Source organism: Mus caroli, chromosome 4, assembly GCF_900094665.2.
Source record: "Mus caroli chromosome 4, CAROLI_EIJ_v1.1, whole genome shotgun sequence".
Classification (NCBI taxonomy): domain Eukaryota; kingdom Metazoa; phylum Chordata; class Mammalia; order Rodentia; family Muridae; genus Mus; species Mus caroli.
The window spans coordinates 98511524-98534007 of NC_034573.1; the positions used below are offsets into that span (position 1 = coordinate 98511524).

Sequence of the window (22484 nt, forward strand, 5' to 3'; positions counted from 1 at the left end):
GCAGAGGACGCTGAAGGCACAGGTGCCAGTGGCTCTGATGCCAGCCACTGTTGTGACATTTGAGCCGTTAGCATCTGTCAGCTACAGTGCTTTCCACGAATGACACTGATGTGTAGAAAACCATTTGGAGACTTGGCAGATCCATTGTGTAGACTGTATAGAGGGAGACCATGCTTAAGACAGTGACCAAAGGGGTCCCCACTGCATGACTGGGATATTTGCACATTGCACACTGGGAAGAGATCTGAGAGCATACTTCATTTCAAATCAGGGGCAACTATACACCACAGAATCGTGAGCGAAAGAGTCCATAAATACTGTTGAGACCCCACCAGAAGGATGGCAGAAGTGTTGGGAGCTAGGAGTGCTGGTAGGCCCCAACGAGTCTATAATGCTGGAGGAAGCAGGCCCAGGACAAAGTACTCTGAAGCATCAGGAGGCTACAGGAACACAGTTGCTGCATTCCTAGAATGGGCCCACTGCAGGCCTGTGCACCCTACCATTTGGCAAATAGTTGTACCTGGTAAGCAGGCAGCCTCTGAGTCGGATGCAGTCAGTCACGTCAGCTGCTTTTATTCTGAAAAGTCACTACATAATAAAAACTCTACAAAACCCTGCATAAATATCAAGTTACAAAAGCAACACAGGTGGAGGAAGCTTACTATAAAAAGACAGAAGAGGTCAAAAGGATAGAGGTGTGCTGGTCAGCTGGTGTGACCTTGGTACAGTCGCCCTCTGTCACTCCAGTCTCCACCTGATCTGTGGAACTGGGGCTAAGGGAACACAGGTCCAGGAACAAGCCATAGCCTGTCCTCTCGCTGCCCAGCCTGGTGTTATTCAGGGCCAGCCACTCTGGATTTATGTCCTGACATCACTGGCTGTGTGACATCGCCTCTCTGGTCCTGTCTCTTCCGTCATAAAATGAGGCCAGTCAGTGCACAAGGTAGTGGATGGGGTAAGGTGCGATAAGTCCTGTATGGTTCTCCAGTACAAACTGAGAATCAGATGAGGGCTCATAGCACATTATCCTGAGCAGGGCCAAAGCCCTGCAGCAGATGAGGACATCTGGAAGATAGATGTCTGGCCTTACAGCTGGATCCACCCCTGGAGGAGTGCAGAACTGATCTGCATTTAATCAGGGAGCCCAAAATGGTGTCTGCAATGTGAGCTGGCTGTGAGTTGACTATCCTTGTGGCTTTCAGACTTAATTTTCCAGTCTGGTACTTGGTCTTTGAACCTCCAAGGATCTCTGTCCATTATGCTCTTCCTGAAGGACAAATACACCCTGGAGGCCTGAGAACTGAGGCCTTGCAGCGAGCATCCTCGGGTTCTGGTACACTGGAGCAGCTGGCCAGAGCCAACTACAGCCAAATGGCTTTGATGGCAGGATGCCAAGCACAGGCCCCCTGACAGTGAGGGAGGTGCTTCCATACACCAGGGATGGGTACCCAGGGAGAGACACCAAGTTCTCCCATCAGAATCTCCCCACCTTTGGCTACAAGAGAGGCATGCAGGCATATCTCTGCACCCAGCCTCAGGCACCATCCCTGCCTGAGGCTGTCACTGAACCCAGGAGGCCTTTGCTGAAGGCCGGCTCCGGCAGCAGATGGCAGCAGCTACTGTGGCTTCTCCACTGGTCCTGTCTGCTCTATCAGTGTCATGGACTCTTGCCACACACAGGTTGTCCACGCTGTAGGCTCCCAGAGTGAGGGATGCCCCAGGGAGTACATTGCATCCAGTCAGGGTCCATCCTGCTTCACAGGCCACAGTGACCTGCCAGAGTCCAGAGGAAGACAGTGAGGGAGACGGCCTATGTCGGAGACTTGTGGCTGTCTAAGCCAGCTCCACCGCCTCTCAGACCCAAGCAGGGTTGCACCCAACAGTATCCAGCATGCTCTCCTCCCAGGGCAGACATTTAACTCAGCCACCTTCACATCCCCAAAGTCGGTACCTCCCCAGCCTTCCATCCTACTTAGTGGTAGTTCAGAGGCTCAACAGAAACCCTGAACCCATTCTTCCCCATCACCTACATGCATCTCTGGTTACAGAATCTCCCCCTACCTCCCACCCCATCCTAGGCCCTTACGCCCTGGACCTGGAGCAGTGCAGGGGCCTGGATGATCCTGTCACCCATCTTAGCCTTAGCTGTTTCCTCTACCAGGAACATTGTTCCTAGTGGTGGCCCCACGGCTTGTCATCCCAAGCTTGTGCAACGGTGTCTCAACCCACCCCTCTGCCTGTTCCATTTTCCTCCACATTAGCCTCTTGGCACTCTGGAACTTGCTTTGCTTACTGTCTTCTCCCACCAGAATGGACACTGGTGGTGGACCAAGCAGGCACCTCCGCCCAGCCTGGAGCCAGCCTCTCTGGGTGCCTGTGCTCACTGATACAGTGGAGCTGAGATTCCCCTTCACAGAGCAGCGTCTAGCCTCACACTGGCCGCCCCCAGAGCTGTATAGAGGAGGGATACTCCTGCCTCAAGCTCTGAAAGATCAGCCACTGGCCTCAGACTCTTCCCAGGGCTCTTCCTTCCCCTCAGCCTTGACTTGTTCAGCATCTGCAACACTGTCCAGACTTTGCAGAGTCTCTGCAGCCTCCTGGCAGGTTTGTTTGGTAAATAACCAATCAGAAAGTGCTCAGGCACACACGGGCTTTCTTTCCCACTTGCCACCATCACACATGCTCTCACAGAGCAGCAGGGGTGGACAGCAAGCCTTGTTTAACTGGACAAGAGTGAAACCAGGCCTGCCTGCCTGCCATACACAAATGCACACATGCTGTGCCTGCAACAGGAAAAGCTGCCTAACTCATCCTGTTACCCTGACACATGGGACCCCCTCAACACAGGGCAGCACACACACACAAGACCAAGGTACCCAACCATCCCCAACTCCTTCACCTGCTCTGAAGGACCTGAGATCCCATGCTCCTTGATTTTGCATTCCAGCCCTGGGGCATGGCAGCAGGAAGCATAGACACTGGCCGCCTGGTGGCCAACGCACTGGCCAGGCTGACGTCTGGACCTCAGCGCAGGCTGCCTCCGGACACTAAGGTCTTCCACTTCCCAATGGAAGCTGCAGCCTAGAACAGAGAGCATGCAGCTCAGACTCTGTAATTTTGTGGACTTCTTGTCTTTCTGGTCCCAACTAATGTTCTTTCTTTGAAGTCTGAAGCTTGGGAAAGAGAGACAGCTCGGAGTAGAAATGGTGCTGGCATCAGGATCCCTGGATCCTCACCTCTGCCACTGACCATCTGAGGGGCTGTGGGAGAGCCATGCAACCTCTTGGAAACTGACTTTCTTAAGAAATACACCGTCTCTCCAGCCAGAGAAGGGGGTTGAGGGCATGGTACAGGGCTCCTCAGCCTGAGGTACTCAGAGCCTCTGTGAGTCCCTTCCCTGTCCTACCACCAAAAGTTATGGTGTGAGCCAGGTCTGCATGGGACCTGGGACTCTAGTCTTGGAAGTAAGAGACACACCACCAGCTACAGAACCATGCACAGTGGTCACGAGGCTATGCTAAGCCTTAGGTGCCCTTCTGTAGCATTGAGAGTGCAAGAGCACCCATAGAGATGCTATGAAGATGATGGAGGCCACGTGTGTCATCCCAGCAGATAACCTATTTATTGCAAGGACTGCATCTTAGGGTGTTAGGGACTACAGTTCTCTCCGCCCTAGCTACAGGAGCTCAGTAGAGCCACTCTACACAGAGGGGTCGCTCCTTAGCTCAACAATTCTCAGCCTGTGGGTCAAGGCCCCTTTGGGGGGGGGGGATAGAATGACCCTTTCACAGGGGTCACTTAAGACCATCAGAAAACATAGACATTTACACTATGATTCATAACAGTAGTAAAATTATAGTTATGAAGTAGCAACGGAAATAATTTTATGGTTGGCAGTCACCACAACATGAGGAATTGTATTAAAGGGTCGCAGCATTAGGAAGGTTGAGAGCCACTGGCTTGCTTAGCTGATAAGTGGATCTCTGCTAGGCTGCAGATAGGGAGGGTCAAAGGTTCTCCTGGCTCCACACATGCCCTGGGTCTTAGCTGTTGACACTCAAAAAAGCAAATGAGAGCCCAGTATGGATGCAACCAACAGGTCCAGGGAGCCTTGCCTGGTCCAGGCTGCAGCCACCCACTGTGATCATCTGCCCCCTAAAGATCCAGTCTATGCCTGGGCTTTGCCAACCCCACCCTTCACTCCAGAACCTTCTGTGGCTCCCCAGCCTGTATTCCACCAGAATCTGCCACTGAGCGAGCCTTCCTCAGGGACCTTCCAGCCCTTCAAGCCCTGCCCAGCACGTATCCTCCATCCACGCAGGACTGTGTGGCCTCCTCCTGACCGGAGAGCCACCATCCCCTAATGGCATGCATGTGTGACATGCACCCTTGCACTTCATGATGAAGAAACCAAGTACAGAATGGTAAGGAACTTGATCCCACTACTGAGTGCAGAATTCAAACTGAGTTTCCCCCCTTAGAGACACGCCTCAGAGCCTTCCCTTGGACAGTGTCGGGCATCCCCTCCCTGTGCTCCACATCACCCCACCATCATCACCCTCTTTTGCAGACGGAAGCTAAAGAAAAAGAGGATCCCACTACGTGGACAAGATGGCGACCGGCTTAAAATGGGCCCCAGGTCTCAGGCTCAGGAGGACCATGGTCTGGAGTCAACAAGGCCTCTTTTTTTCACAGCTTGGACTAGACTCCTACCTGTGAGAACATGGTCCTTCTGGTGGCAGTGGACATGGGTCTCCAGGCCAGCTCTGGCTGCATGGGTGTTGTGGATGCTGCAGTTGGCACGGGGAAGCAGGCAGCATCTCGCAACGGCATAGACACCCTCACCCCCAAATGCATTGAGGGCCTTGCAGACCTGCTGGCCCCCTATGGCCTAAGAGTTGGAGAAGAACAAGAACCAGTGAGAAAGAGCACAGGGCTGGGACAGAGGTACACGGGCACCTAGTTGGGACCCTTGGAGCCCTTAGCATCTTGCTTATCCCCACTACTCTAGACAGGAGTCATTTGCCCAGGCCTGAGGCAGACTGTTCTGTCTCCAGGCATCTCCATCATAAAGCTTCCAGCAGAGACGATGGGTGGCTAACACCCCAGATCCAGCCCCAGCCCGGGACATTTCACAGATGCTATCCTTAGGAACTGGCTCTCCTGGTCAGGTGCTGCTCTCCAGCCAAACTCAGTGTAGGCTAAGACTGGTTAGGGGTAGACAGACACACAGACAGGGTCGGGCACCTCAATCCGATCACCACGACGCCTCCCGCTCCTGGAGAAGCTGGAGCAGCTCAGCAGCTCCTCTTCTGGAGCACAGCGGGCTGTAGCTATAGCTGTTCGAGTGGGCCCCGAGTGTGCCGACCACACCGTCCTACAGAGCAGCTGCCCGCCTGCAACAAGGCCCAGATGAGCGGGGTCTTAGGGTGGAGGGAGCACCCACCAGAGATGTTAGGGATTGCCTCAGTTGATGGCAGAAAAAGAGGCTTCAAGCTGGCTGTTTTCCCAGGAAAATACCATCAAGCCTTTTCAGTCTCTGCCCTCAAACTGCAGCTAAGGAAAGAAAACCGTCCTGTGAGGGCCAGGGCAGGGGCTGGGTACCCTCCCTGCCATCCTGCTCACCTGTCTCATGGGTGCTGGGGGGCAGTGTGGCCACCAGGTTGGGGGTCAGCACCTGCTGGTCCTCAGGGAACCAGGCCATGTTGATGACGTCTTTGGTAGAGAAGTGGATCAGCCTCTGCCGCAACTCGGCCAGGGTAAGTGCCGGCTCCCGGGTCAGCATCAGAGCCACAATGCCTGGAGGTACAGAGTCACAGAGGGCGGTGGCTGGCCCTGCTTCCCAAAATATAGGGCTCCTGCCAGGGCATGCATCAGGAACAACTAGAACTCCAAATGCTTTCTGGTCCATCTATTTGTGTATCCTTCCCTAGTAGACCCAGTGTTCTTCAGGCCATTGTTGGCGGTTGGCCTGGCGCTGCTAGGTTACTCAAATGCTAAGTGCTGCCCCCCCCAAGATCTGGCTGCCCCCAACAAGATCCTCACTTACAGTGGTGCTATGTAAACTTTGCTCCCCAGTTTAAAACTATCAGTTAAATAGAAGCTGCTACAACCCATGACTGGGGAGAATAGAAAGAGGTAGAGGTTCAGTTACGGGGTTGGGGGGTCACAGGTAGGGACCTCAAAGAAGAAGGAGAAAGAAGAGTGAAGGTGGAAGAAGATGGAGGAAACAGGAGGTCTCCACTAGACACGATGGACCAGGAGCACATGCTCCAGTGAAATGCCCCCCTCCTCGCCCCTGCAGCCTCCAGATGGGACGGCTGGAGCAGAAGTAGCCCAGGAGAGATTCAAACAGCAGGTACTTGGGTACCACAGCTAGAAAGTAGATAGTCTAGCGATTAGTAAAACAGATTCAAGGGTAATCCTCAGCAGTTGTGCAAGAGCTGATTAAATAATCCATAGGATTGGGGGACTGGCCAGGTCATATTAATAAATAGTAGAGTTTATTAAACTCCATTTACAGGACCTTGTGATAATCTGATTCTTAAATTTCTCCCCAAAAGCCTATATATGGAAGGCTTGGTCGGCAGTCTGTGGGAGGAGACAGAAACTTTTGGAGGTATGTCCTAATACAAACAGATCATTGGGGTGCGGGGGGTTACCCTTTCCATCTGCTCTCCAGGCACATGAGGGGAACAGTTTTGCTCTACCACACACTCCGCACCATGTCATGCCCTAAAACAAAGGTGCCAAACGACCATGCTGAGCCTTCTGAAACCATGAGACAAGATAAACACTTCTTCCTTTAAGTGAGTTACCTCAGACACTGCACCACACCAGCAAAGCTGCTCACCACAGGAGGCCCCGTCTGCTCCCCCTCACAGTTGCCCTCAGGCATAGGCGCTGACCCAGAAGGTCAGGGCACAGATCCTGCTGCCTGTCAAAGGGCTATGGTGGCAGGATGATGGTGGGATGGTGACTCACCGGCCACGTGGGCAGCAGCCTGTGAGGTCCCACTCTGTGACATGAAGCATGTGCTGCAGTCACTGGACGCTCCGATGATGTCCTTCCCGGGGGCAAAGAGATCCACACAGCGTCCAAAGTTAGTCCCCAAAGTCCCCAAGGTGACTGGCTGGTCCTGGGCATTCGTGGCCCCAACTGTGATGACCTGGCATGGTAAAGGAGTGGGTAGCAGAGAAAGCCCAGCGCCGCAATGGGAGAGGCAGGTCTTGCCTCTGGACTAGCCAACTCCAGTTTCCACTGTGGCCCCCTGAAATGCCATCACCTGTGAGAAATGCAGCTCCTCGGGGGGTTCTGCATCTCACCTCCGCCAGGGCTCCCCAACATTTTCCAGACCCCATTTCCTGAATCCTCGTGGAGCCCAGGTTCTAGGGTAGAGACCAGGTAGGAAAAGGGACCTACTATCAAGCCGCATGGTACCATAAAAAGTCTAGAGCGGGCAAGACAGCAATGTTAAATAAAGCAGCTGGTAAGCTCTGGTGGTCAGGGAGGGAAGGCTGGGTTCCATGAAGCCTTGAACAGGGACAGGTGTCTCCCCCTTCTGCACGTTCAGCACTAATCATTCACTGCATAGCAGATGCTCTGCAGGTGTCCCCCGGATGAGGATGGGACCACTGGACTGTCAATGCCTCCAGAGAGGCTTCTCCCAGAATGCACCTGCCACAGCCCCAGACATGGTAGTTAATTACATGAGCTCATCATATGAGGGCTTTAGGGGCAGAAGTCCTCCCCAGTCTCGCTAGGGTCAGTTATAGGTAGGGAGCCGATCAATGGGTGGGGGAGGCTAAGGGACTGGACAGGACAGTGGGTCTGATGCATAAATGGCTCAGGGGATTGTGGGTGATCTAGGGAAACAGAGGGGGTGGGGAGACCACTGAAGGTGCTATTCTGCCTTCCAAGGGACAGAAGAGGGACTGGATAAAGCCCCAGGTCCTGAGAGGGGGAAAGGAGAGAGAGATGGCCAGGATCGTAGGTATGGCTTCCTGGGTCACAGCTTCCCACAGATGTTGGAATGGGGAAGGCATGAGTCCCATCAGGGTTCCCGGTCTGGGAGCTCTAAGCACTTTCAGTCCGGGCAGCTCGGTCAGCAAGGGGGCCATCTTCCCTCGTTCTGACAGAAGAGCTCAGCACCTACCTCTGGAGCAGAAGCTGGGGAGTAGCGGCAGGCATCGTCCCGGAAGTTCCCAGCTGCTGCAACCAGCACCACCCCAGTCCTTGCCAGGTGCTGGCAGGCAGTGTTGAGGATGCGGCTATACCCACCAGCCAGGGGCAGCAGAACCACGAGTGGCCCCGAAGGCTGGATTAGCTGACTCTTCCGAATAAACTCCAGGCCTGCCAAAAATCACCCAGGTCACCTGCTAGAGAGGTATACATTCCTCCTCCAGCTCCTCCCCTCAGAGACACAGTGTGATCCGTTATTTTGTGGTGGTTTGGTGCTCGGATGCTTAACCTATCTGAATGCTGCCTTGGAAGTATTTCATGTATGACTGACATTTAAGTCATTTACTCACTTTCTTTGAGTAAAGTGGATAGCTCCCATAACCTAATCTATCTATTACCTAATCTATCAAATACCTTGAAAGAAAGCAACAGATCCCAAGAGGAACGGAATAATCCTGCCCCTAGGTTAAATTTAGACTCAAAACTGAAGGAGCTGAGTGTTCCCCAGAACTAGATGGCCAGGCATTATTTCTGCAAATATCACACACTGATTGCAGGATGTAATGGCTATTCTTGATTGTCAACTTCGAATCCAGATGCATGAGGTAGGAAGACACCTTTAATCCAGATCTTTTGAGTTGGGAAACCCCACCTCTAATCTGGGTCATGCCGTCTGCTGAGAAGCCTATCTAAGGTCATGGAAGAAGGCAGCTTTTGCTCTTGGCCTGCTTGTTCTCATCTTGCTAGCAAGTCTACCCCTCTGCTGGCATTAGAGCCTGCTTCCTTGGGATATAGTGAAGACCAGCTGAGACATCTAGCCTCACAGACTGAGGAACGCCTGGATGCTTGGACTTCCCATTCACAGCATTGTTGGATTAGCTGGACTTGTAAGTCATTCCAATAAATCACACAAGCATGCACACATTCGCACACACATGTATGGAGAGAGAGACAGAGACTCGTTTGACAAGTTAGGTTACTCTAGATAGCCCTACCTAGAACATGGAGAAAGCAAGCTAGAACTGAGTTGGAAGCTTGCTCCCTGCTGCCGAGCTCTCACAGTCGAAGAATGTGCTGCAGGCTGGCTGAAGATAGAAGTCAACAGACTTACCCAGCTGTAAGCCTTTGAGTTCAATTCAAACCTGGCCAGCGGCAAGTGCTCACTGGTGTGGCTATCACATGGGTAAACAACCACTTTCTGGTTGGATTTAAAGCTCACTCCACCGAAGGGGATTGGTGCCTGGTATTGTAAACCTGGCCAAAAAAAGCATGGCTGGGAAGATCATAGGCCCCAGGGCAAACACAGCACTACTGGCTTTGCTAAATGATCATATTATTAAACCACCTACTAAATGTTCATGTGGGTACCCACAGATTTGTGCTACTCTCAAGTTTGGTCTTTATAAAGTGGAGAGCAGTTAATAAAGAGACTCATAACTGGGTCGGTTGTAGTCACAGATGTCACCTACACCCCTGTGTCCACATCACTGCCCCTTGCCCCTTCCTGGTGTGAGAAGCCTCACCTCAAAGTTCTGAGGGTAAGTGACCATGAATGCTCAGCCATAACAGGACATCCTTATCAACCCCTTCTCCTACAGGATTCAAGGAACACCAGAGGAGAGAAGGGGAGAGGAGGGGAGGGGAGGGGAAGGAGGGGAGGGGAAGGGGAAGGGGAAGGGGAAAGAAAGAATGTAAGGACCAGGGGTGGCAACAGTGCTGCAAATCGCTGTCTTCTGAACGTGACAAGGCCACTGGATTCATGACAGTAGCCATGTTACCTCACCAGGTGGTAACGCTCTATCATAGATGACAGAGGGACTCACGAAGCCCACCCTAAAGGAGCTACTAGGAGGTTACTGCTCCCTGGGGCAACGGTGTTGTTTTTTTCTCAGAGGTACACTGTTAAGTTGCTCATGTTCCTGTAAATAACACTCTTGCTAGCAACTGTACTGAAACTCCGTGGGTCACAAAGCAGGCTATCAAACAAGAGACAGGAAAATCGATGGGAGACTGATTGGAAAGAAGAGGGGGTTCATCAGAGGGTAAGACAGGTTAAGAAAAGATAATAGGGGAGTAAAATGACCAAAATATACACACATATGAATTTGTCAAATGAATAATGGATTTAAAATTAAAACCACTAGCCCTAAAAAAGGGAAACATTTCCTCCACTTTTCACTTCTCCAGCTTCTCAGAGAACCAAAATGCAAGCCACTAGGATCCTCACCAGACATTGTTTTATGCCTTTCCGAAAAATTCCTAGGCCTCCAGAAATGAGAGAGCCTCCTTTACAGCTCTCAGGCTTCAGAAACCTCCATGTCTCTCTGAGGACTGCTCAGAGGCCCTCTCACCACACTTGAAGTTTTGCTCCCAAAATAATCAGAGACCACCCTGGCACCCACTCACAAGCTGCCAATCTACCCTGCATAAACAGGGCAAGTGCTATTTATATCAAGTCGGGAGTTAAAGATTCCACAGCACCGCCCATGACTCTCCACTACGAAGACGTCATCCCCCAACATCAGCAACACTCTGTCCCCCCACACTGAATGAGTGTGAAGATCAATTTTGCCAGTGGCCTGCTCTATTTAACTCTAACCCTTGCCGGCCTGTAAGCTAGAGACCCGAGTTAACCACAGCTGGCCTGGCCTAACAGCTTCGTTCCTGTTCAGGCTCCTGTTCTGTTACACGGTGTGAACAAGCCAAGCTCTCAGAACCTTCTGGATCCAGGTGTCCCCGTGGCTGAGGTGGGAACTGGAGACCAGGACCATATATGTTAAGTGTTGGTTGGTGAGACCCCTCACACCAGGAGGAGGTAAGGGACACAGAAGTGCACACAGGAATATTGGTGACATTCGGGATTACAAATGGCCCCTAGCTTCCGTAGACCTGAGCTTAGACCCTTACACCCCTGCCCCAGCTTCATACAGAGGAGCCTAAGGCTGGAGTAGCAGCTCCTTCATGCTGAGCCCACTCCACCCTGGACTGCATTAGGGGCTTTCTACACACTGGTAGGGACAGTTCTCCTGCACGAAGCCCTCCAGAGGCCAGAGCCCGGTCTGGGTGAGGACTTCTGAGCAATGAGCGGTCTCTTTCTACACAGTGGCCTTCAGTGGTGGCAAGCTGGACTGAGGTTGATCAATAAGTGGGTAGGACAGACACGAGAGCCTCCTGATGGGACAGAAGCTATTGCTTTAAATGTGTCAGTGGCTGACTGTGCTCTAAAGTCCCAAGCATGTGGCTGGAAAGATGGCTTAGTGGTCAAGAGCACTTGATGCTCTTGAAGAGGACCCAGGTTCAGTTCTCAGTACCTGGTACACATACACACATGCAGACAAAACATTCATAACCATAAAATAAATCTAAAACAAACAAAAATAACTGAAGTCCCACTGATAAGCCAAGCTGGTTCCCTTATCCTGTGTGGGCCAGCTCAGGGCCAGCATCTGACTGGTTGGTGGCAGTCAAGCCATTAGCAGCTCCATCCCCAGAGGCTGGCAGGCTCCCACCGTGAGCATTGGCCAAGTCACCCTCTGTGGCTGGGCTTACTGTTTAGCCATCATCTCATGCCAGCCTCGGGATCACATGCCAAGCCTCACACTCTGCCCAGCACGCTGAGGTACAGTGAGCCAGCACTACTTCACTTCCTCTCCCCACCTACATACTGAAATTCTAGGCTTCTGGGTCCCTGCTGGAGTGGACTGATGGAGTAACCTGCAAACATCTGGAAAGATCCATTGCACTTCCCCTACCAAGAAGGTGTCCCGACTTGTTGGTAAACACACAGATAGGAAAACTGGCTTCTACCACCTTGGGGCTTTGCAAATCTACTGCAGGTGACATGTGACAACACTGTAAGAGCACTGACAAGGGAGCAGTGCAGACTGTGGGAAAGCACTCACCCATAGACCTGCTGGACTGAGCCCCACCTCCTCCCAAGCCTCAGTTTCCCACCTGCATTCTTGATCTCGGGACCCTCCCAACTCTATCTCTCTAAACTGTGCATGACAGAGACTCCCTAACTGTGAGACCTTGCTCCCTGCTAAGCTTTGGCTGGGTAGAACCCAGAGTGTCACTCACCTATGAGGGTGCCGCTGACTGTGCCCTTCCCTTGACAGTTGAGCACACGCAGACTGTGCAGGCTGGTGCTCTTGGCCACACCAGCATCTCGGCCGCTGACCACACCTGCCAGGTGGGTGCCGTGGCTGTCACACTTGCTCGCCTGATCAATCAGCACGGGGATCACGTGAGAGGGTGTGGACAGACTGACATAGTGCCCCACAGATGGCAGTACTGACATAATGCTCCAGGGGTGGTACCTCTGCCCACCTTCACCCACCTCTGAGATGAAGTGAGAGTCACACTCACCTGTCTGTGGAAGCGTGTCCCATCCTCCTCCGGCACGCTGTTGAAGTCGGTGATGGTGACCCTGCCCTCAATCTCCCGATGGGCACCCTGGATGCTGGTATCTAAGAGATACACCTCCACCTGGCTGCTTCCATCTTCCCATGGCAGCCATTGTGGGAGTGAGGAGAACAGTTCCGGGGTTAATGCTATTGCTCACGTACCGAGCTGTCTGCCACCCCACGCATTAGACAACTCATGGGAAATCTCCTCAAGCTGCATGCTATTGAATCTTACAGCAAGGAGTGGGTGGCACAGAGAGGGCTAGGAACTGCCTGTGACCTGTAGCTGGTAATGACAGAATCAGGAGGTAAACTGAGGTATCCAGTTCCATGTAAAACAACAATAGGACCATTCAGAACACAATATTGTGGTATAAGATAAGCCAACCTCCCAAACATACGCTCTTCCAGCTTACTAAGGCAAGGACTGAGAAGACAGAAAAAAACTAGCAGGACTGCCTGACATCCTGGCTGCCTGACACATTCCCAGGAAGGAAACAGGCTTCTAGTCCACAGATGCACCTGCAAGAGCCTGGTAAGCCCATGGGCTATTTCTTCCCTTGTTGAGTCTGGGTGGGAAGCTCGCTATGAGCCTGACACCTGCACCTTCCCTCCCAAGTGGGTGAGATTCTTCAAGAAACAGGCACAGAGTGAGCACTACATGAGACCCTTAGGGGGTGTGTGTGGCTGTGCAGGCCTGGTGGAGGGGGCCTGCAGAGGGTAGCATATGTCTGGTTCCTATAGAAGGAGAGCTAGGAGAATGGAGGAGAGGAAGGAGGAGCCCAACGCGGCCACACTCACAAATTCCCAGCCACTAGAGAGATGGTTCAATGGCTACAAGCATTTGTTGCTCTCAGAGATAAATTCGGTTCAGTTCCCAGCACACATATGGTGGCCAACAACTATCTACAACCGCAGTTCCTAAAGACCAAATGCGCTCTTCAAAGCCTCTGCGGGCACTGCCTGCACATGGTACATATATACACGCAAGGCACATGATACATATACATACATGCAGACAAAACACACACATTAAAACAAAAAAAAAATGAATTGTTAAAGAGTTCTCATCCTGGGGTTGGGCATACAGTTAAGTCTTTGAGTACCTCCTAGCAGACCTCAGGCCAAGTTCAGTCCCTAGTAGGTATGGTAGAGGTACAGGTCTAAAAGGAACCTTGGATTGCCCCTCCCCGCCTGTGGCTGGCACAGAGAGCTCTGTGGCCACCCTCAGGGGCTACCCTGGCTGGTTGCATAACTAACCCAGCAGCCTGAGAAGCTCAGACACTCCCAGCTGCCAGCCTCCATCCATCTTCCGAAATCCATGCCCCGTCGATTTAAGCAATACATTAACCTTCCTTACATACTCGAAGGGGACAGACACTTCAGACTCCACAGAACCTCTGGTTCTTTTCCAAAGCAGGTGCCCTTCAGCCTTTCTCAACTTGATGTCACCCACAATCCTACCAGATCCAGACCACCTTCCCAAGTCTCTTTCTCCATCTCTGAAAGCAAGACACACTAGGCAGACTGTTGGCAGATGCAGGGAACCTCCAGCAGGCTGATGATACTTACTGGTGATAGGGGCAAGGTGAGCTGGGATATCTAAATGGGAGCCATTGGCGTGAGTAGTGTCTGTCCTGCTGAGGGGTCTGTCCTTGTCTACAAGACTGGGTATCGCACAAATGGCGGGTCAGTCAGGTTTAGGCTCTTCCTAGAGCAGAAGTGAAGCAAGAGGGGCCAATCCAGATGGAAGGTGTGGTGGTTTGAATAGGAATGGACCACATACACTCATGCGTTTGAATGCTTGACCCATAGAGAGGGGCACTACTAGGAGGTGTGGCCTTGTTGGAGGAAGTGTGTCACTGTGGAGGCGGGCTTTGAGGTTTTATATGTTCAAGCTACACCCAATGTGGCAATCTCCTTCCGCTGCCTGTGGATCAAGATGTGGACCTCTCAGCTCCTTCTCCAGCACCATGTCTGCCTACATGCTGTCATCCTTCCCTCCATTACGATAATGGACTAAACCTCTGACACTGTAAGCCAACCCCAGTTAAATTATAAGAGTTGCCGTGGCCATGGAGTCTCTTCACTGCAATAGAACACTGACTAAGACAGGGAGAGATGAAGCCAACACAGATGAGAAGCTGGAGGAGAGGGGCATTTGAGGGAAAACTCTTGCATTTCTGCATGGAGCAATGGAGAGAGCACAGAGAGGTCAGTGCAGACTCTGGAGCCCTGAGGTGGGTTGGTAAGGGGTTGGGCAGAGCAAAACAAGTGGAGGCTGTAGGCTTACTGGAGACCTTACCAGGGGAGTGGTCTTCCTCTGTCTGGTGCCATGCTGGAATAATTCGCTCCAGGTTCCATGGGATGCTTTGGGCGAAGACAAAGGAGTCTTCCTCAATGTACTCCACATGGGGCAACTTCAGGGCCTACAGAACCAGACAGCCATGTACTTAGCTTCAAAAGCCCTTCAGCTAACAGCAGCCCACAGCAGCCCCACCTGACTGTCCACCTCCCCAGCCTTCACAAAGTCTCCCTCCTGGGGTCCAGAAGACAGACCAGGGGCCAGTGTCCTCATTTCTCTCTGGCTGGGGAGCGCAGTGTTCCTTAACTCCAGCCCCTGAATCTATATGCCTACTTGGAGGGTTCTCTATTCCACTCTCTGGATTCTGAGCTCCACATCTCCCCTGAGAGTCAGGCTATGCCTAGCTTCAGGGATGTGGTCAAGAATCTTAGTACCGTCACTCTCCAGTCAGGATACCAGTGCTGGCCATGGGGCCTCTGCTCCTATCCCTGGCCTTTGCACTGGCCCTACAGACCACAGCAACCAGCCTCCCAACCTCCAGTGTGTTTGACTAACAGGAGGCATCTGCATCAGTTTGAGAGAGGGGCCTGCACCCTGCTCCTTAGCCAGGCTCACACATCTACATCCTCAGATACCACGTCCTTCCTCTGTGCTTCAGTTTCCTCTCTTCACCCTACTCCTAGAGGCCCAAGGCATCTCTAGATGCTTCAGTATCCCCAGGACTCCTACCCTCTGCCAGTGTCTTTACTTAATATCTGCTTAAACGCTCAACAGTCAGCTGGTGATGTTGGCACCTGTCTGTAATACAAGCATCCCAGAAGCAGGGGTGGGGTTATCACAAGTGAGAGGCCAGCTTGGACTACAGAACAAGACACTGTCTCAACCTATCCCTATTCAAAAAAAAATATTCCACAGTCTCCACTAGTCCTCAAAAGATGGCTCCCATCACCCCATCTGGCTTATGGATAATCGTGGGAGAGAGCGGCATCTGCTCTAAATTAAACAAACTAGTGGGACACTGAGCTGAGGCCAGTGCACCCTTTGAGACTCCGGGCTCAAGTTCCTAGAGCAAATTCTACGGCCCCCTGTACAGAGCTTGTTCCCCTGACCAGCAGGCACCTGCCGGTCCCCTGGCACTTCAGGTATCTTACTCATTCCCAACTGCACTGAGCACACAGCACCAGCTAACTGCTCTGGCATCAACCACCCATCCAGTTTCCACCTTTGCCGTAAGCTTGACGGAAAGGCTCAAGGCTGTGTCACAGGCGATGCTTGGTAAAGTGCAGAGTGCATGGATGGGAGGCACTGATTTGATGTCCTCCTGCTCCGTGGCATGGCCCATGCCCCACTGTCATTTAGTAACAAGATCTTAAGTCAGTTTAAACCCTGAGGCTAGCAGGGACCTGAGGCCAGAAGACCAGGTGCATGTGCAATGCACACTGGAGGCCTGGGCAAGGCCCTGAGCCCTGGGACCCAAGGGTGCGCAGGGGTCTGAGAGTACCCAGTGGAGAAGAGAGGTGAGAACCTGGAGTGCCAAGATGGGGAGAAGACAGGGAGGCCAGGTGATAGCCTGAACCCCTTTTACCTTCTTAGCAAAGAAAGGCAACATTCAGAGGAGTGATGGAGATGCGCCACCTGTCCCAAACGAGAAGAATCTGACACATTTGACACCTTTGTCACCAGCATCCCCAGGCCTTGTCCCTGCAGGTTCTCACAGGCAGTAGACAAACCAGAAAAGTATACTGGCAGGCAGGGGTTCTGCTGCTAGCTGCCTTGTGATCCCTCTGTCCTCCTATGTGTAGACACAGCATGGGGATGTGGCCAAGTTAACTCGGCAGTTAGTTATTCAGGGAACCAAGAGCCACAGGCGCTTACTGGTCCTGCCTCTCAGCAGTGGGCAAGGCACACTAAGGTCAGTTGAGACATGGACATGGAAGTCCATCCTTCCTGGAAAGTCCCACGCCCAAGAAGGTGGCTCACCAGGCCCAACAGGTCACTGCTCATCTTCACCAAGAAGCCAGGGAAGAGGTCATAAAAGATATGTAGAACCTTGATGACATAGCCCCGGCGGGCAGCCCGGGTCTGCAGGCGGTGGGCAGTTTGTTCAATCTGTAGCCTCTGGGTCTCCTCCATCAGCACCACAATGTAGGTTCCTGGCAGCCTCCAGGCCTCCTGATCCCCAGGAAGGAAGAGAAGCAGAGAACATGAGGACCCCAGTGGACCCAGCATGACCTCATCTCAGTGTAGCATGCATATCACAGATTTTCCCCACGTTGTCGTGTTGCATGCACTCTGTTCCTGTAGAACTTTGTTTCCCTGGGAGGAACATCTCTGTCTGCCCAAGGAATGCCTCAGGAAGGATCAGGATCCTCCCCTCCCCCTCCTCCCTCCCCTCCCCCTCCCCCTCCTAGCAATGTAGCTTTAGTGCATTCAGCCATGAGACCTTCTGTGTCCTGAGTACATCTGCTGAGAATAATCGTAAATAATGTGTATATTTTTCACTGTTTCTCTGCCCATGCTTTGAACCCTGAACTATCCAAATAAACTCTCCACAGAACTCCAATAAAAGGTTCTTATGGAGTGTAGAGGCCCTGGCTTTGTTGAATCTTGAGTTGCACCAATCATTGGTGGACTGAAACGTGTGGCACCCAAACAGGGCCTGAGCAAAACAGAGGGAATCTAATGAGAGGTATGCAGTTCTGGTAAACACACAAACACACGGGAGCCCACACCAGGACACCAGGGTAATCATGGACGCAAAGCCAAACAAAAGAAAAGACTACAATGTGCCTACTGTGCAGAAGAGGGGGAAAGCATGGTGGAAGGGGCAAAAAGCAGATCTCTATAGCCTGTCACAGCACATGGACATCCTGCTCCTGGCTGCCACCATAGGGCACATTACACATAAAGCAATGGAAAGGTGTTTTGTGTTATTTTAAACAAGTTCATGGGCAGGGAGAGGTGGGCCCATTCAACGTCCAGCCCCTTTTAATCTGATCACCTTAGCTATTCAGCCTTTGCAAACCACCCCTACCCTAAGCACAGAGAGAAAGCACCAGATAGACCCTTCAGAGAGACAGAAGTAGCCAAGCCTTGCCTGAAGCCTTCAGCTCCCCTCACCCCATTCCCAGTCTTCTGATTCTTCCAATGATTCAGAAGACAGAGCATCCTCTACTAGCCCTTCCTCTGCACCCCTACTAGCCCTTCCTCTGCACCCCGACGGGCTGATGCATCTGCATTATCCTGGGAGGTTCTGTTAGCTCAAAAAGAAGGATCCTGGGACATACCTAACCTCCTTGCCTCTTGTATCTCCATCCCCTTCAATCCTTGAATCCACCACCATCATGAAGAGTTGACGATGCTTTTCCTCAGTGAGGAATACATGCAGAGGATGAGCCTGTTCCCTTCCCCATACGACACTTGGGGGTTTTAAACATGCCATGCCCTCTTCTGAAGCTAAATCTCCATATGGCTTTGGAATTGTTGAAAGGGACGGCTGAAGCAGACCACCTAATACCCCATGAGTGGGACACACTGGCCAGGACTTGTTTAAAACCTGCTAAATCCCTTCAGTTCAGGACTCAGTGGCATAAAGAGACTGTTAATCAAACAGCATAAAATCAAAATGCCAAACCTTCCGATGGTAACCAGCGCTGAGCAGCTTGTGGGGTTAGGACAGAAGATAGGGTTTGAGAGGCAAATGTGTTATGACCATCAGACAGTGAATCAAATGGCTCTGCTATGTTAGAGCCGAAAAGGATTTCTATGCCTGAACGGGTGATGATATAATGGCCTTCAGTGCCTACACTTCACTGCTAAAGGGGGAGAGGAAGCATCTTGCCCAGGGCATTACTTTGATGGATAGAGGTATTCCTCCCAGGAGGCTAAACAGTATTTTATGGGAAGAGAGATCACACAACAGGATAGTGTGGGAAAGTCAATTACCTCCAAGCTATATTCCAGTCCTGCCTGCAGGTTCGGAGTGAAATCAGAGAGATAGAATAGACAAACTGTATATCAAAGGGACCAAACTGTGACTAAACCACAAATCCCCCAGCGATGCAGCTATTTGTGCTACTGGGGTGTACACATGTTCAAACGTGGTGGTCAGCAGGAGGAGAAGGTATGGGCACCAGGCAGCCTCCATATCACACCCATCTGTTTACAGAATCCACGGCCTGGTCACTCAGCTGACACTGCTACCCAAAGGCCTTCCTAGTCACACCTCCGCGTTCAGTGATCCATCCAAGGTAATTCCCTCCTTTCCTATCCCAACACCTCTGATTTCCTCCAGAAGCAGCTCAGAGAAGACCCAAATGCTTCAGGCTTTAATCCCATCTCCAGTATTTACTGGCATTTGACCCTGAGTAAGTGACTCAATGTCTTGGAGCTCCAGATAGCTCTTGTGTTGCAGGGCCCATCACACTCCCAGGATACACCTACAAGGGTACTCAAAAGAGACAAGTGTGCACGGCACCTGGCTGGGTGCTTGGCAAATGGAAATGGGGGAGAAGATCCGTGGAAGGAGCAAGACCACACCTCCATACAGAGAGGGGAGAGCCAAGGGCAAGGGCATGAGAGCAGAGGCGCGCCTGCGCAGAAACCTTCCACGGATTTCCCAACACCCAATGGCTGAAGAGCAATGTTGAAGCTTTTCCTTAGCCTTGACTTTAACCCACTCTGCACCTTCACCTCCTACAGATGCACCTTTGACCAGAGGACCTCTATCCAGAGCCTTTTGTTAAAGCCCTCGGGGTCAACTGTATTGGGAATTCAAACTTCACTTGCATTCTAGAAAGGGAGCAATGGATAGTGAGGAGTTAGCTCAGGGGTCAATGCAGCAAATGTCTGATTATCCATATATTCACCCCGATGGAATGAGTTGAAAATTCTTGATAACCTTGAGTCAGATCAGACCTAAGCTTTACCATCAAGTGAAGCACAAAGGACCTTTGGGGTTCAGAACAGCTCCCATTTCAGAAGTTAGCATAAGGACTTCAGACACTTGAGCCTTCCTCTTCCTCCGCCTTCCCCAGCTCTGCGCCTCATTCCTAACACGCCCTCTCTGGAAGATTCCCACGCCACCTTCGTTCGCTGAGCTTCCAGTGATGCTTCAAAGCTCAGTCTAGAGTGCCCTCTGCCAAACGAAACGCTACAGAACTGCGAAGGTGCTCTGCAGTGGAACGAACTTTCCGGGAAGGCAGGGTGCACCTCCTTTCCCCAGGTCCCAGTATCTCATGGCTAGATTAAAAAGATTGGACTGAAATTCCTCGCCAAAATTATGTTCATTCTAAATTTTAGTCCCATCAAACATTCACTGAAAGAAAGAATGAATGAATGAATGAATGAGCAAATTTTAGGATGTTCCTGAGTCCCTCAGATACACACTCACTTCTGCCCTCTCATCTCTCAAAACAGGGAACTCAGTATTTCCTGTGCTCGTTGCTTTGGGGGCTGTGGTGGCTATAACTCCCTTATTTGTTTGCGGCAGGGTCTTGCTATGTAGCCCAGGCTGGTCTTGATTTCACAATCCTTCTGCTTCAGCCTCCTGAGAGCCAAGATTATAGGCATGCCTGGCTCTAAAATGTCCTTTCTTACCCTGGCTGTGACTCCACATCCCTTTAGGCATAGAGCTTGGGGAACGTTGGGAGGGGTGATTCGAGTTGAGAACCTGACACCTACCCAGCAGCACACTGGCTGGGGCTAGGTCTCTCTCAGAAGCCCATTCTCCCTTCTGCCCCAGTAGCAGTGGCCAGATACACCCCACTGCAGCGGGCCATAATTCCAAATTTCCCTGGTTACATCCGGAGATCACCCCTGTGGTCACCAAAGGACCTCTATTTCCCATTTAACAAAAGACCAAGACAGAGTAGCTGTCCACCCAGAACCGGGTGAATGACTCCAGCCTCCAACCCCAAGACTATTTCCAAGCCGGACAAAAAAAACCTCAATGGAACCCTGGGAAGATTCATTTGGAGGGAACTGCTCAAGCAAGAGCTTCCGGTGGCTCAGAGCCAGAGGCAGATATGCCCAAGAAGCTGACCCCGCCCACCCACGCATTCACCTACCAGTGCTCCAGTCATGCAGCCCTGACACCCTTCCGCTAGATCGAGGCCTACAGAACCCCAAAAGGCACCCAGGATGATTGCTGAATGACCAGTTGAGAAAGATGTGCCACTAGAGTTCTCAGCCTCCCGATGCCACTTTACCTTTTCTGCATGACCACACCGGTAGCCTGCTACCTGCCTCACACTTTTGGAACCAAGCCCCGAAGTGCCTTTAGCACGTGGCCTCCCCCATCACTCTGTGCCACAAGGTGCAGCTGAGCACTAGGTCTTGCCCCCGCCTCCCGCACCTCAGGGCTGCACTTAGAGACCACCAGACGGCTAGATGAGCAGAGAAGACCCCCGAAGAGCATCACCCCAACCCCGAAGCAACGCCGTTGCTTGGCACCCATACCTTGGAGCAACGGCGGAAGGTGGCGGTGGCCACATGTGCGGCCTCATCAGCCAGGCCATCCTCCTGGGACGGGAGGGCGAGCATCAGCTCTTCATAATCTCCGTCCTCGTCCTGGGCACCAGCGCCCGTGGGGCACAGTAGCAGCAACAGCAGCAGCAGCGGCGGCAACAGCAGCCACCGCAGCCACGAAGAGCTGTGGGTGCCCATCGGGGCAAGGAGAGGTGCGCCCGGCCTCGGGAAGGACATGGACGCCTGGGACTCGGGGCACTCGGCTCTGGGGCTGCGGGCCGTGATGTCCCTGGGGAGCCAAGCACTGGCTCAGTCCTCTAGCCTCAGAAAGAGAGAGAGAACGGGAGCCCACCGGCAGCCTGCGCGTCCACGTGAAGGTGGAAGCCTTCTGGGGTGTGGGTACTGGACGCCTGGGGGCCGGGAAATCACGCCACCCCGAGCCCCATCGGAAGATCCTCTCTGATTAAACATTAACGGGCTGGGTACTAAAGGATCAGGTTTCGGCCTCGCCCTCCCCATACAGCGTCAAATGACGCTCAGAGAGAGGACTGAAACCCCAAATCCTAATTGGGCTGCAAACTGGACCTGTTACATTCCCCCCTCTTAAGCCCCACTCCAATCCTCCTCAGGCGGGGTGCCAACTCAAAGGCGTACTGAGCCCACCTCTTTAGCATTTCCGGGGTCTGCCAGCCACCCCTGTACTTCTCCCTCCAACAATATGAACTAACTTCTCCTGGGCCCTCCTCCTGTGACCCATGACTCTTCACTGCGTGCTGACTTCCCACTACCTGCCTAAACTTTGCACTCCATCCAGCCTGTATCCCTTCCCTCCCTGGCCGCCAGCCCTCTGCTCCTTGGGCCCACCTACACCCTAACCTACCTGGAAAAGACTGCTTTCCTTGGGTTCCAGCTACACTGGTCACTTCGAGGGACAACTCTACAGAGACTCCACATTTAAATCTTCAAAGATGCCAGAGACTCAAACTTCATCGTAAGCACAAGCTGGGTCAGTGTGTGTGGGTGTGTATAGAGGTTCAGTTGTTTTTGTTTTACACACTGTAGCCAATAACTCAGTGGAGCACGTGTCCAGCTACACCAACTGTGTGCTGGGCAGAAGCTGCAGA

At 52.2% G+C, this 22484-nt stretch overlaps 1 protein-coding gene across 2 annotated transcripts; it reads right to left on the reverse strand.

Moving 5' to 3' along the window:
* Nucleotides 1–548: 548 nt before the first annotated feature.
* Nucleotides 549–21977, reverse strand: Pcsk9 (proprotein convertase subtilisin/kexin type 9). Of its 2 annotated transcripts, XM_029476190.1 has the most exons (13): nucleotides 21352–21821; nucleotides 16873–17064; nucleotides 14893–15016; nucleotides 12550–12683; nucleotides 12262–12403; nucleotides 8156–8352; nucleotides 7326–7388; nucleotides 6985–7168; nucleotides 5626–5799; nucleotides 5248–5396; nucleotides 4714–4891; nucleotides 2900–3081; nucleotides 549–1773 (listed from the first exon to the last, which is right to left on the reverse strand). In XM_029476190.1, the coding sequence occupies exons 1-13, from the start codon at nucleotides 21595–21597 to the stop codon at nucleotides 1561–1563; spliced, it is 2178 nt and encodes a 725-aa protein (XP_029332050.1). In that variant the 5' UTR covers nucleotides 21598–21821; the 3' UTR covers nucleotides 549–1560. The 2 variants fall into 2 exon arrangements, with proteins under 2 accessions (XP_029332050.1, XP_021015141.1); XM_021159482.2 differs by lacking the exon at nucleotides 7326–7388 and having other exon boundaries at nucleotides 21352–21977.
* Nucleotides 21978–22484: the final 507 nt, after the last annotated feature.

Excerpts from the sequence above, each read along its gene's own strand:
- Pcsk9 (XM_029476190.1), bottom strand. The coding sequence starts at position 21,597 with ATGTCCTTCCCGAGGCCGGGCGCACCTCTCCTTGCCCCGATGGGCACC. Across the intron at positions 15,017-16,872 it reads GCAGTGACCTGTTGGGCCTG|GCCCTGAAGTTGCCCCATGT; the intron begins GTGAGCCACCTT and ends CTGGTTCTGTAG. Across the intron at positions 8,353-12,261 it reads AGTCAGCGGCACCCTCATAG|GCCTGGAGTTTATTCGGAAG; the intron begins GTGAGTGACACT and ends GATTTTTGGCAG.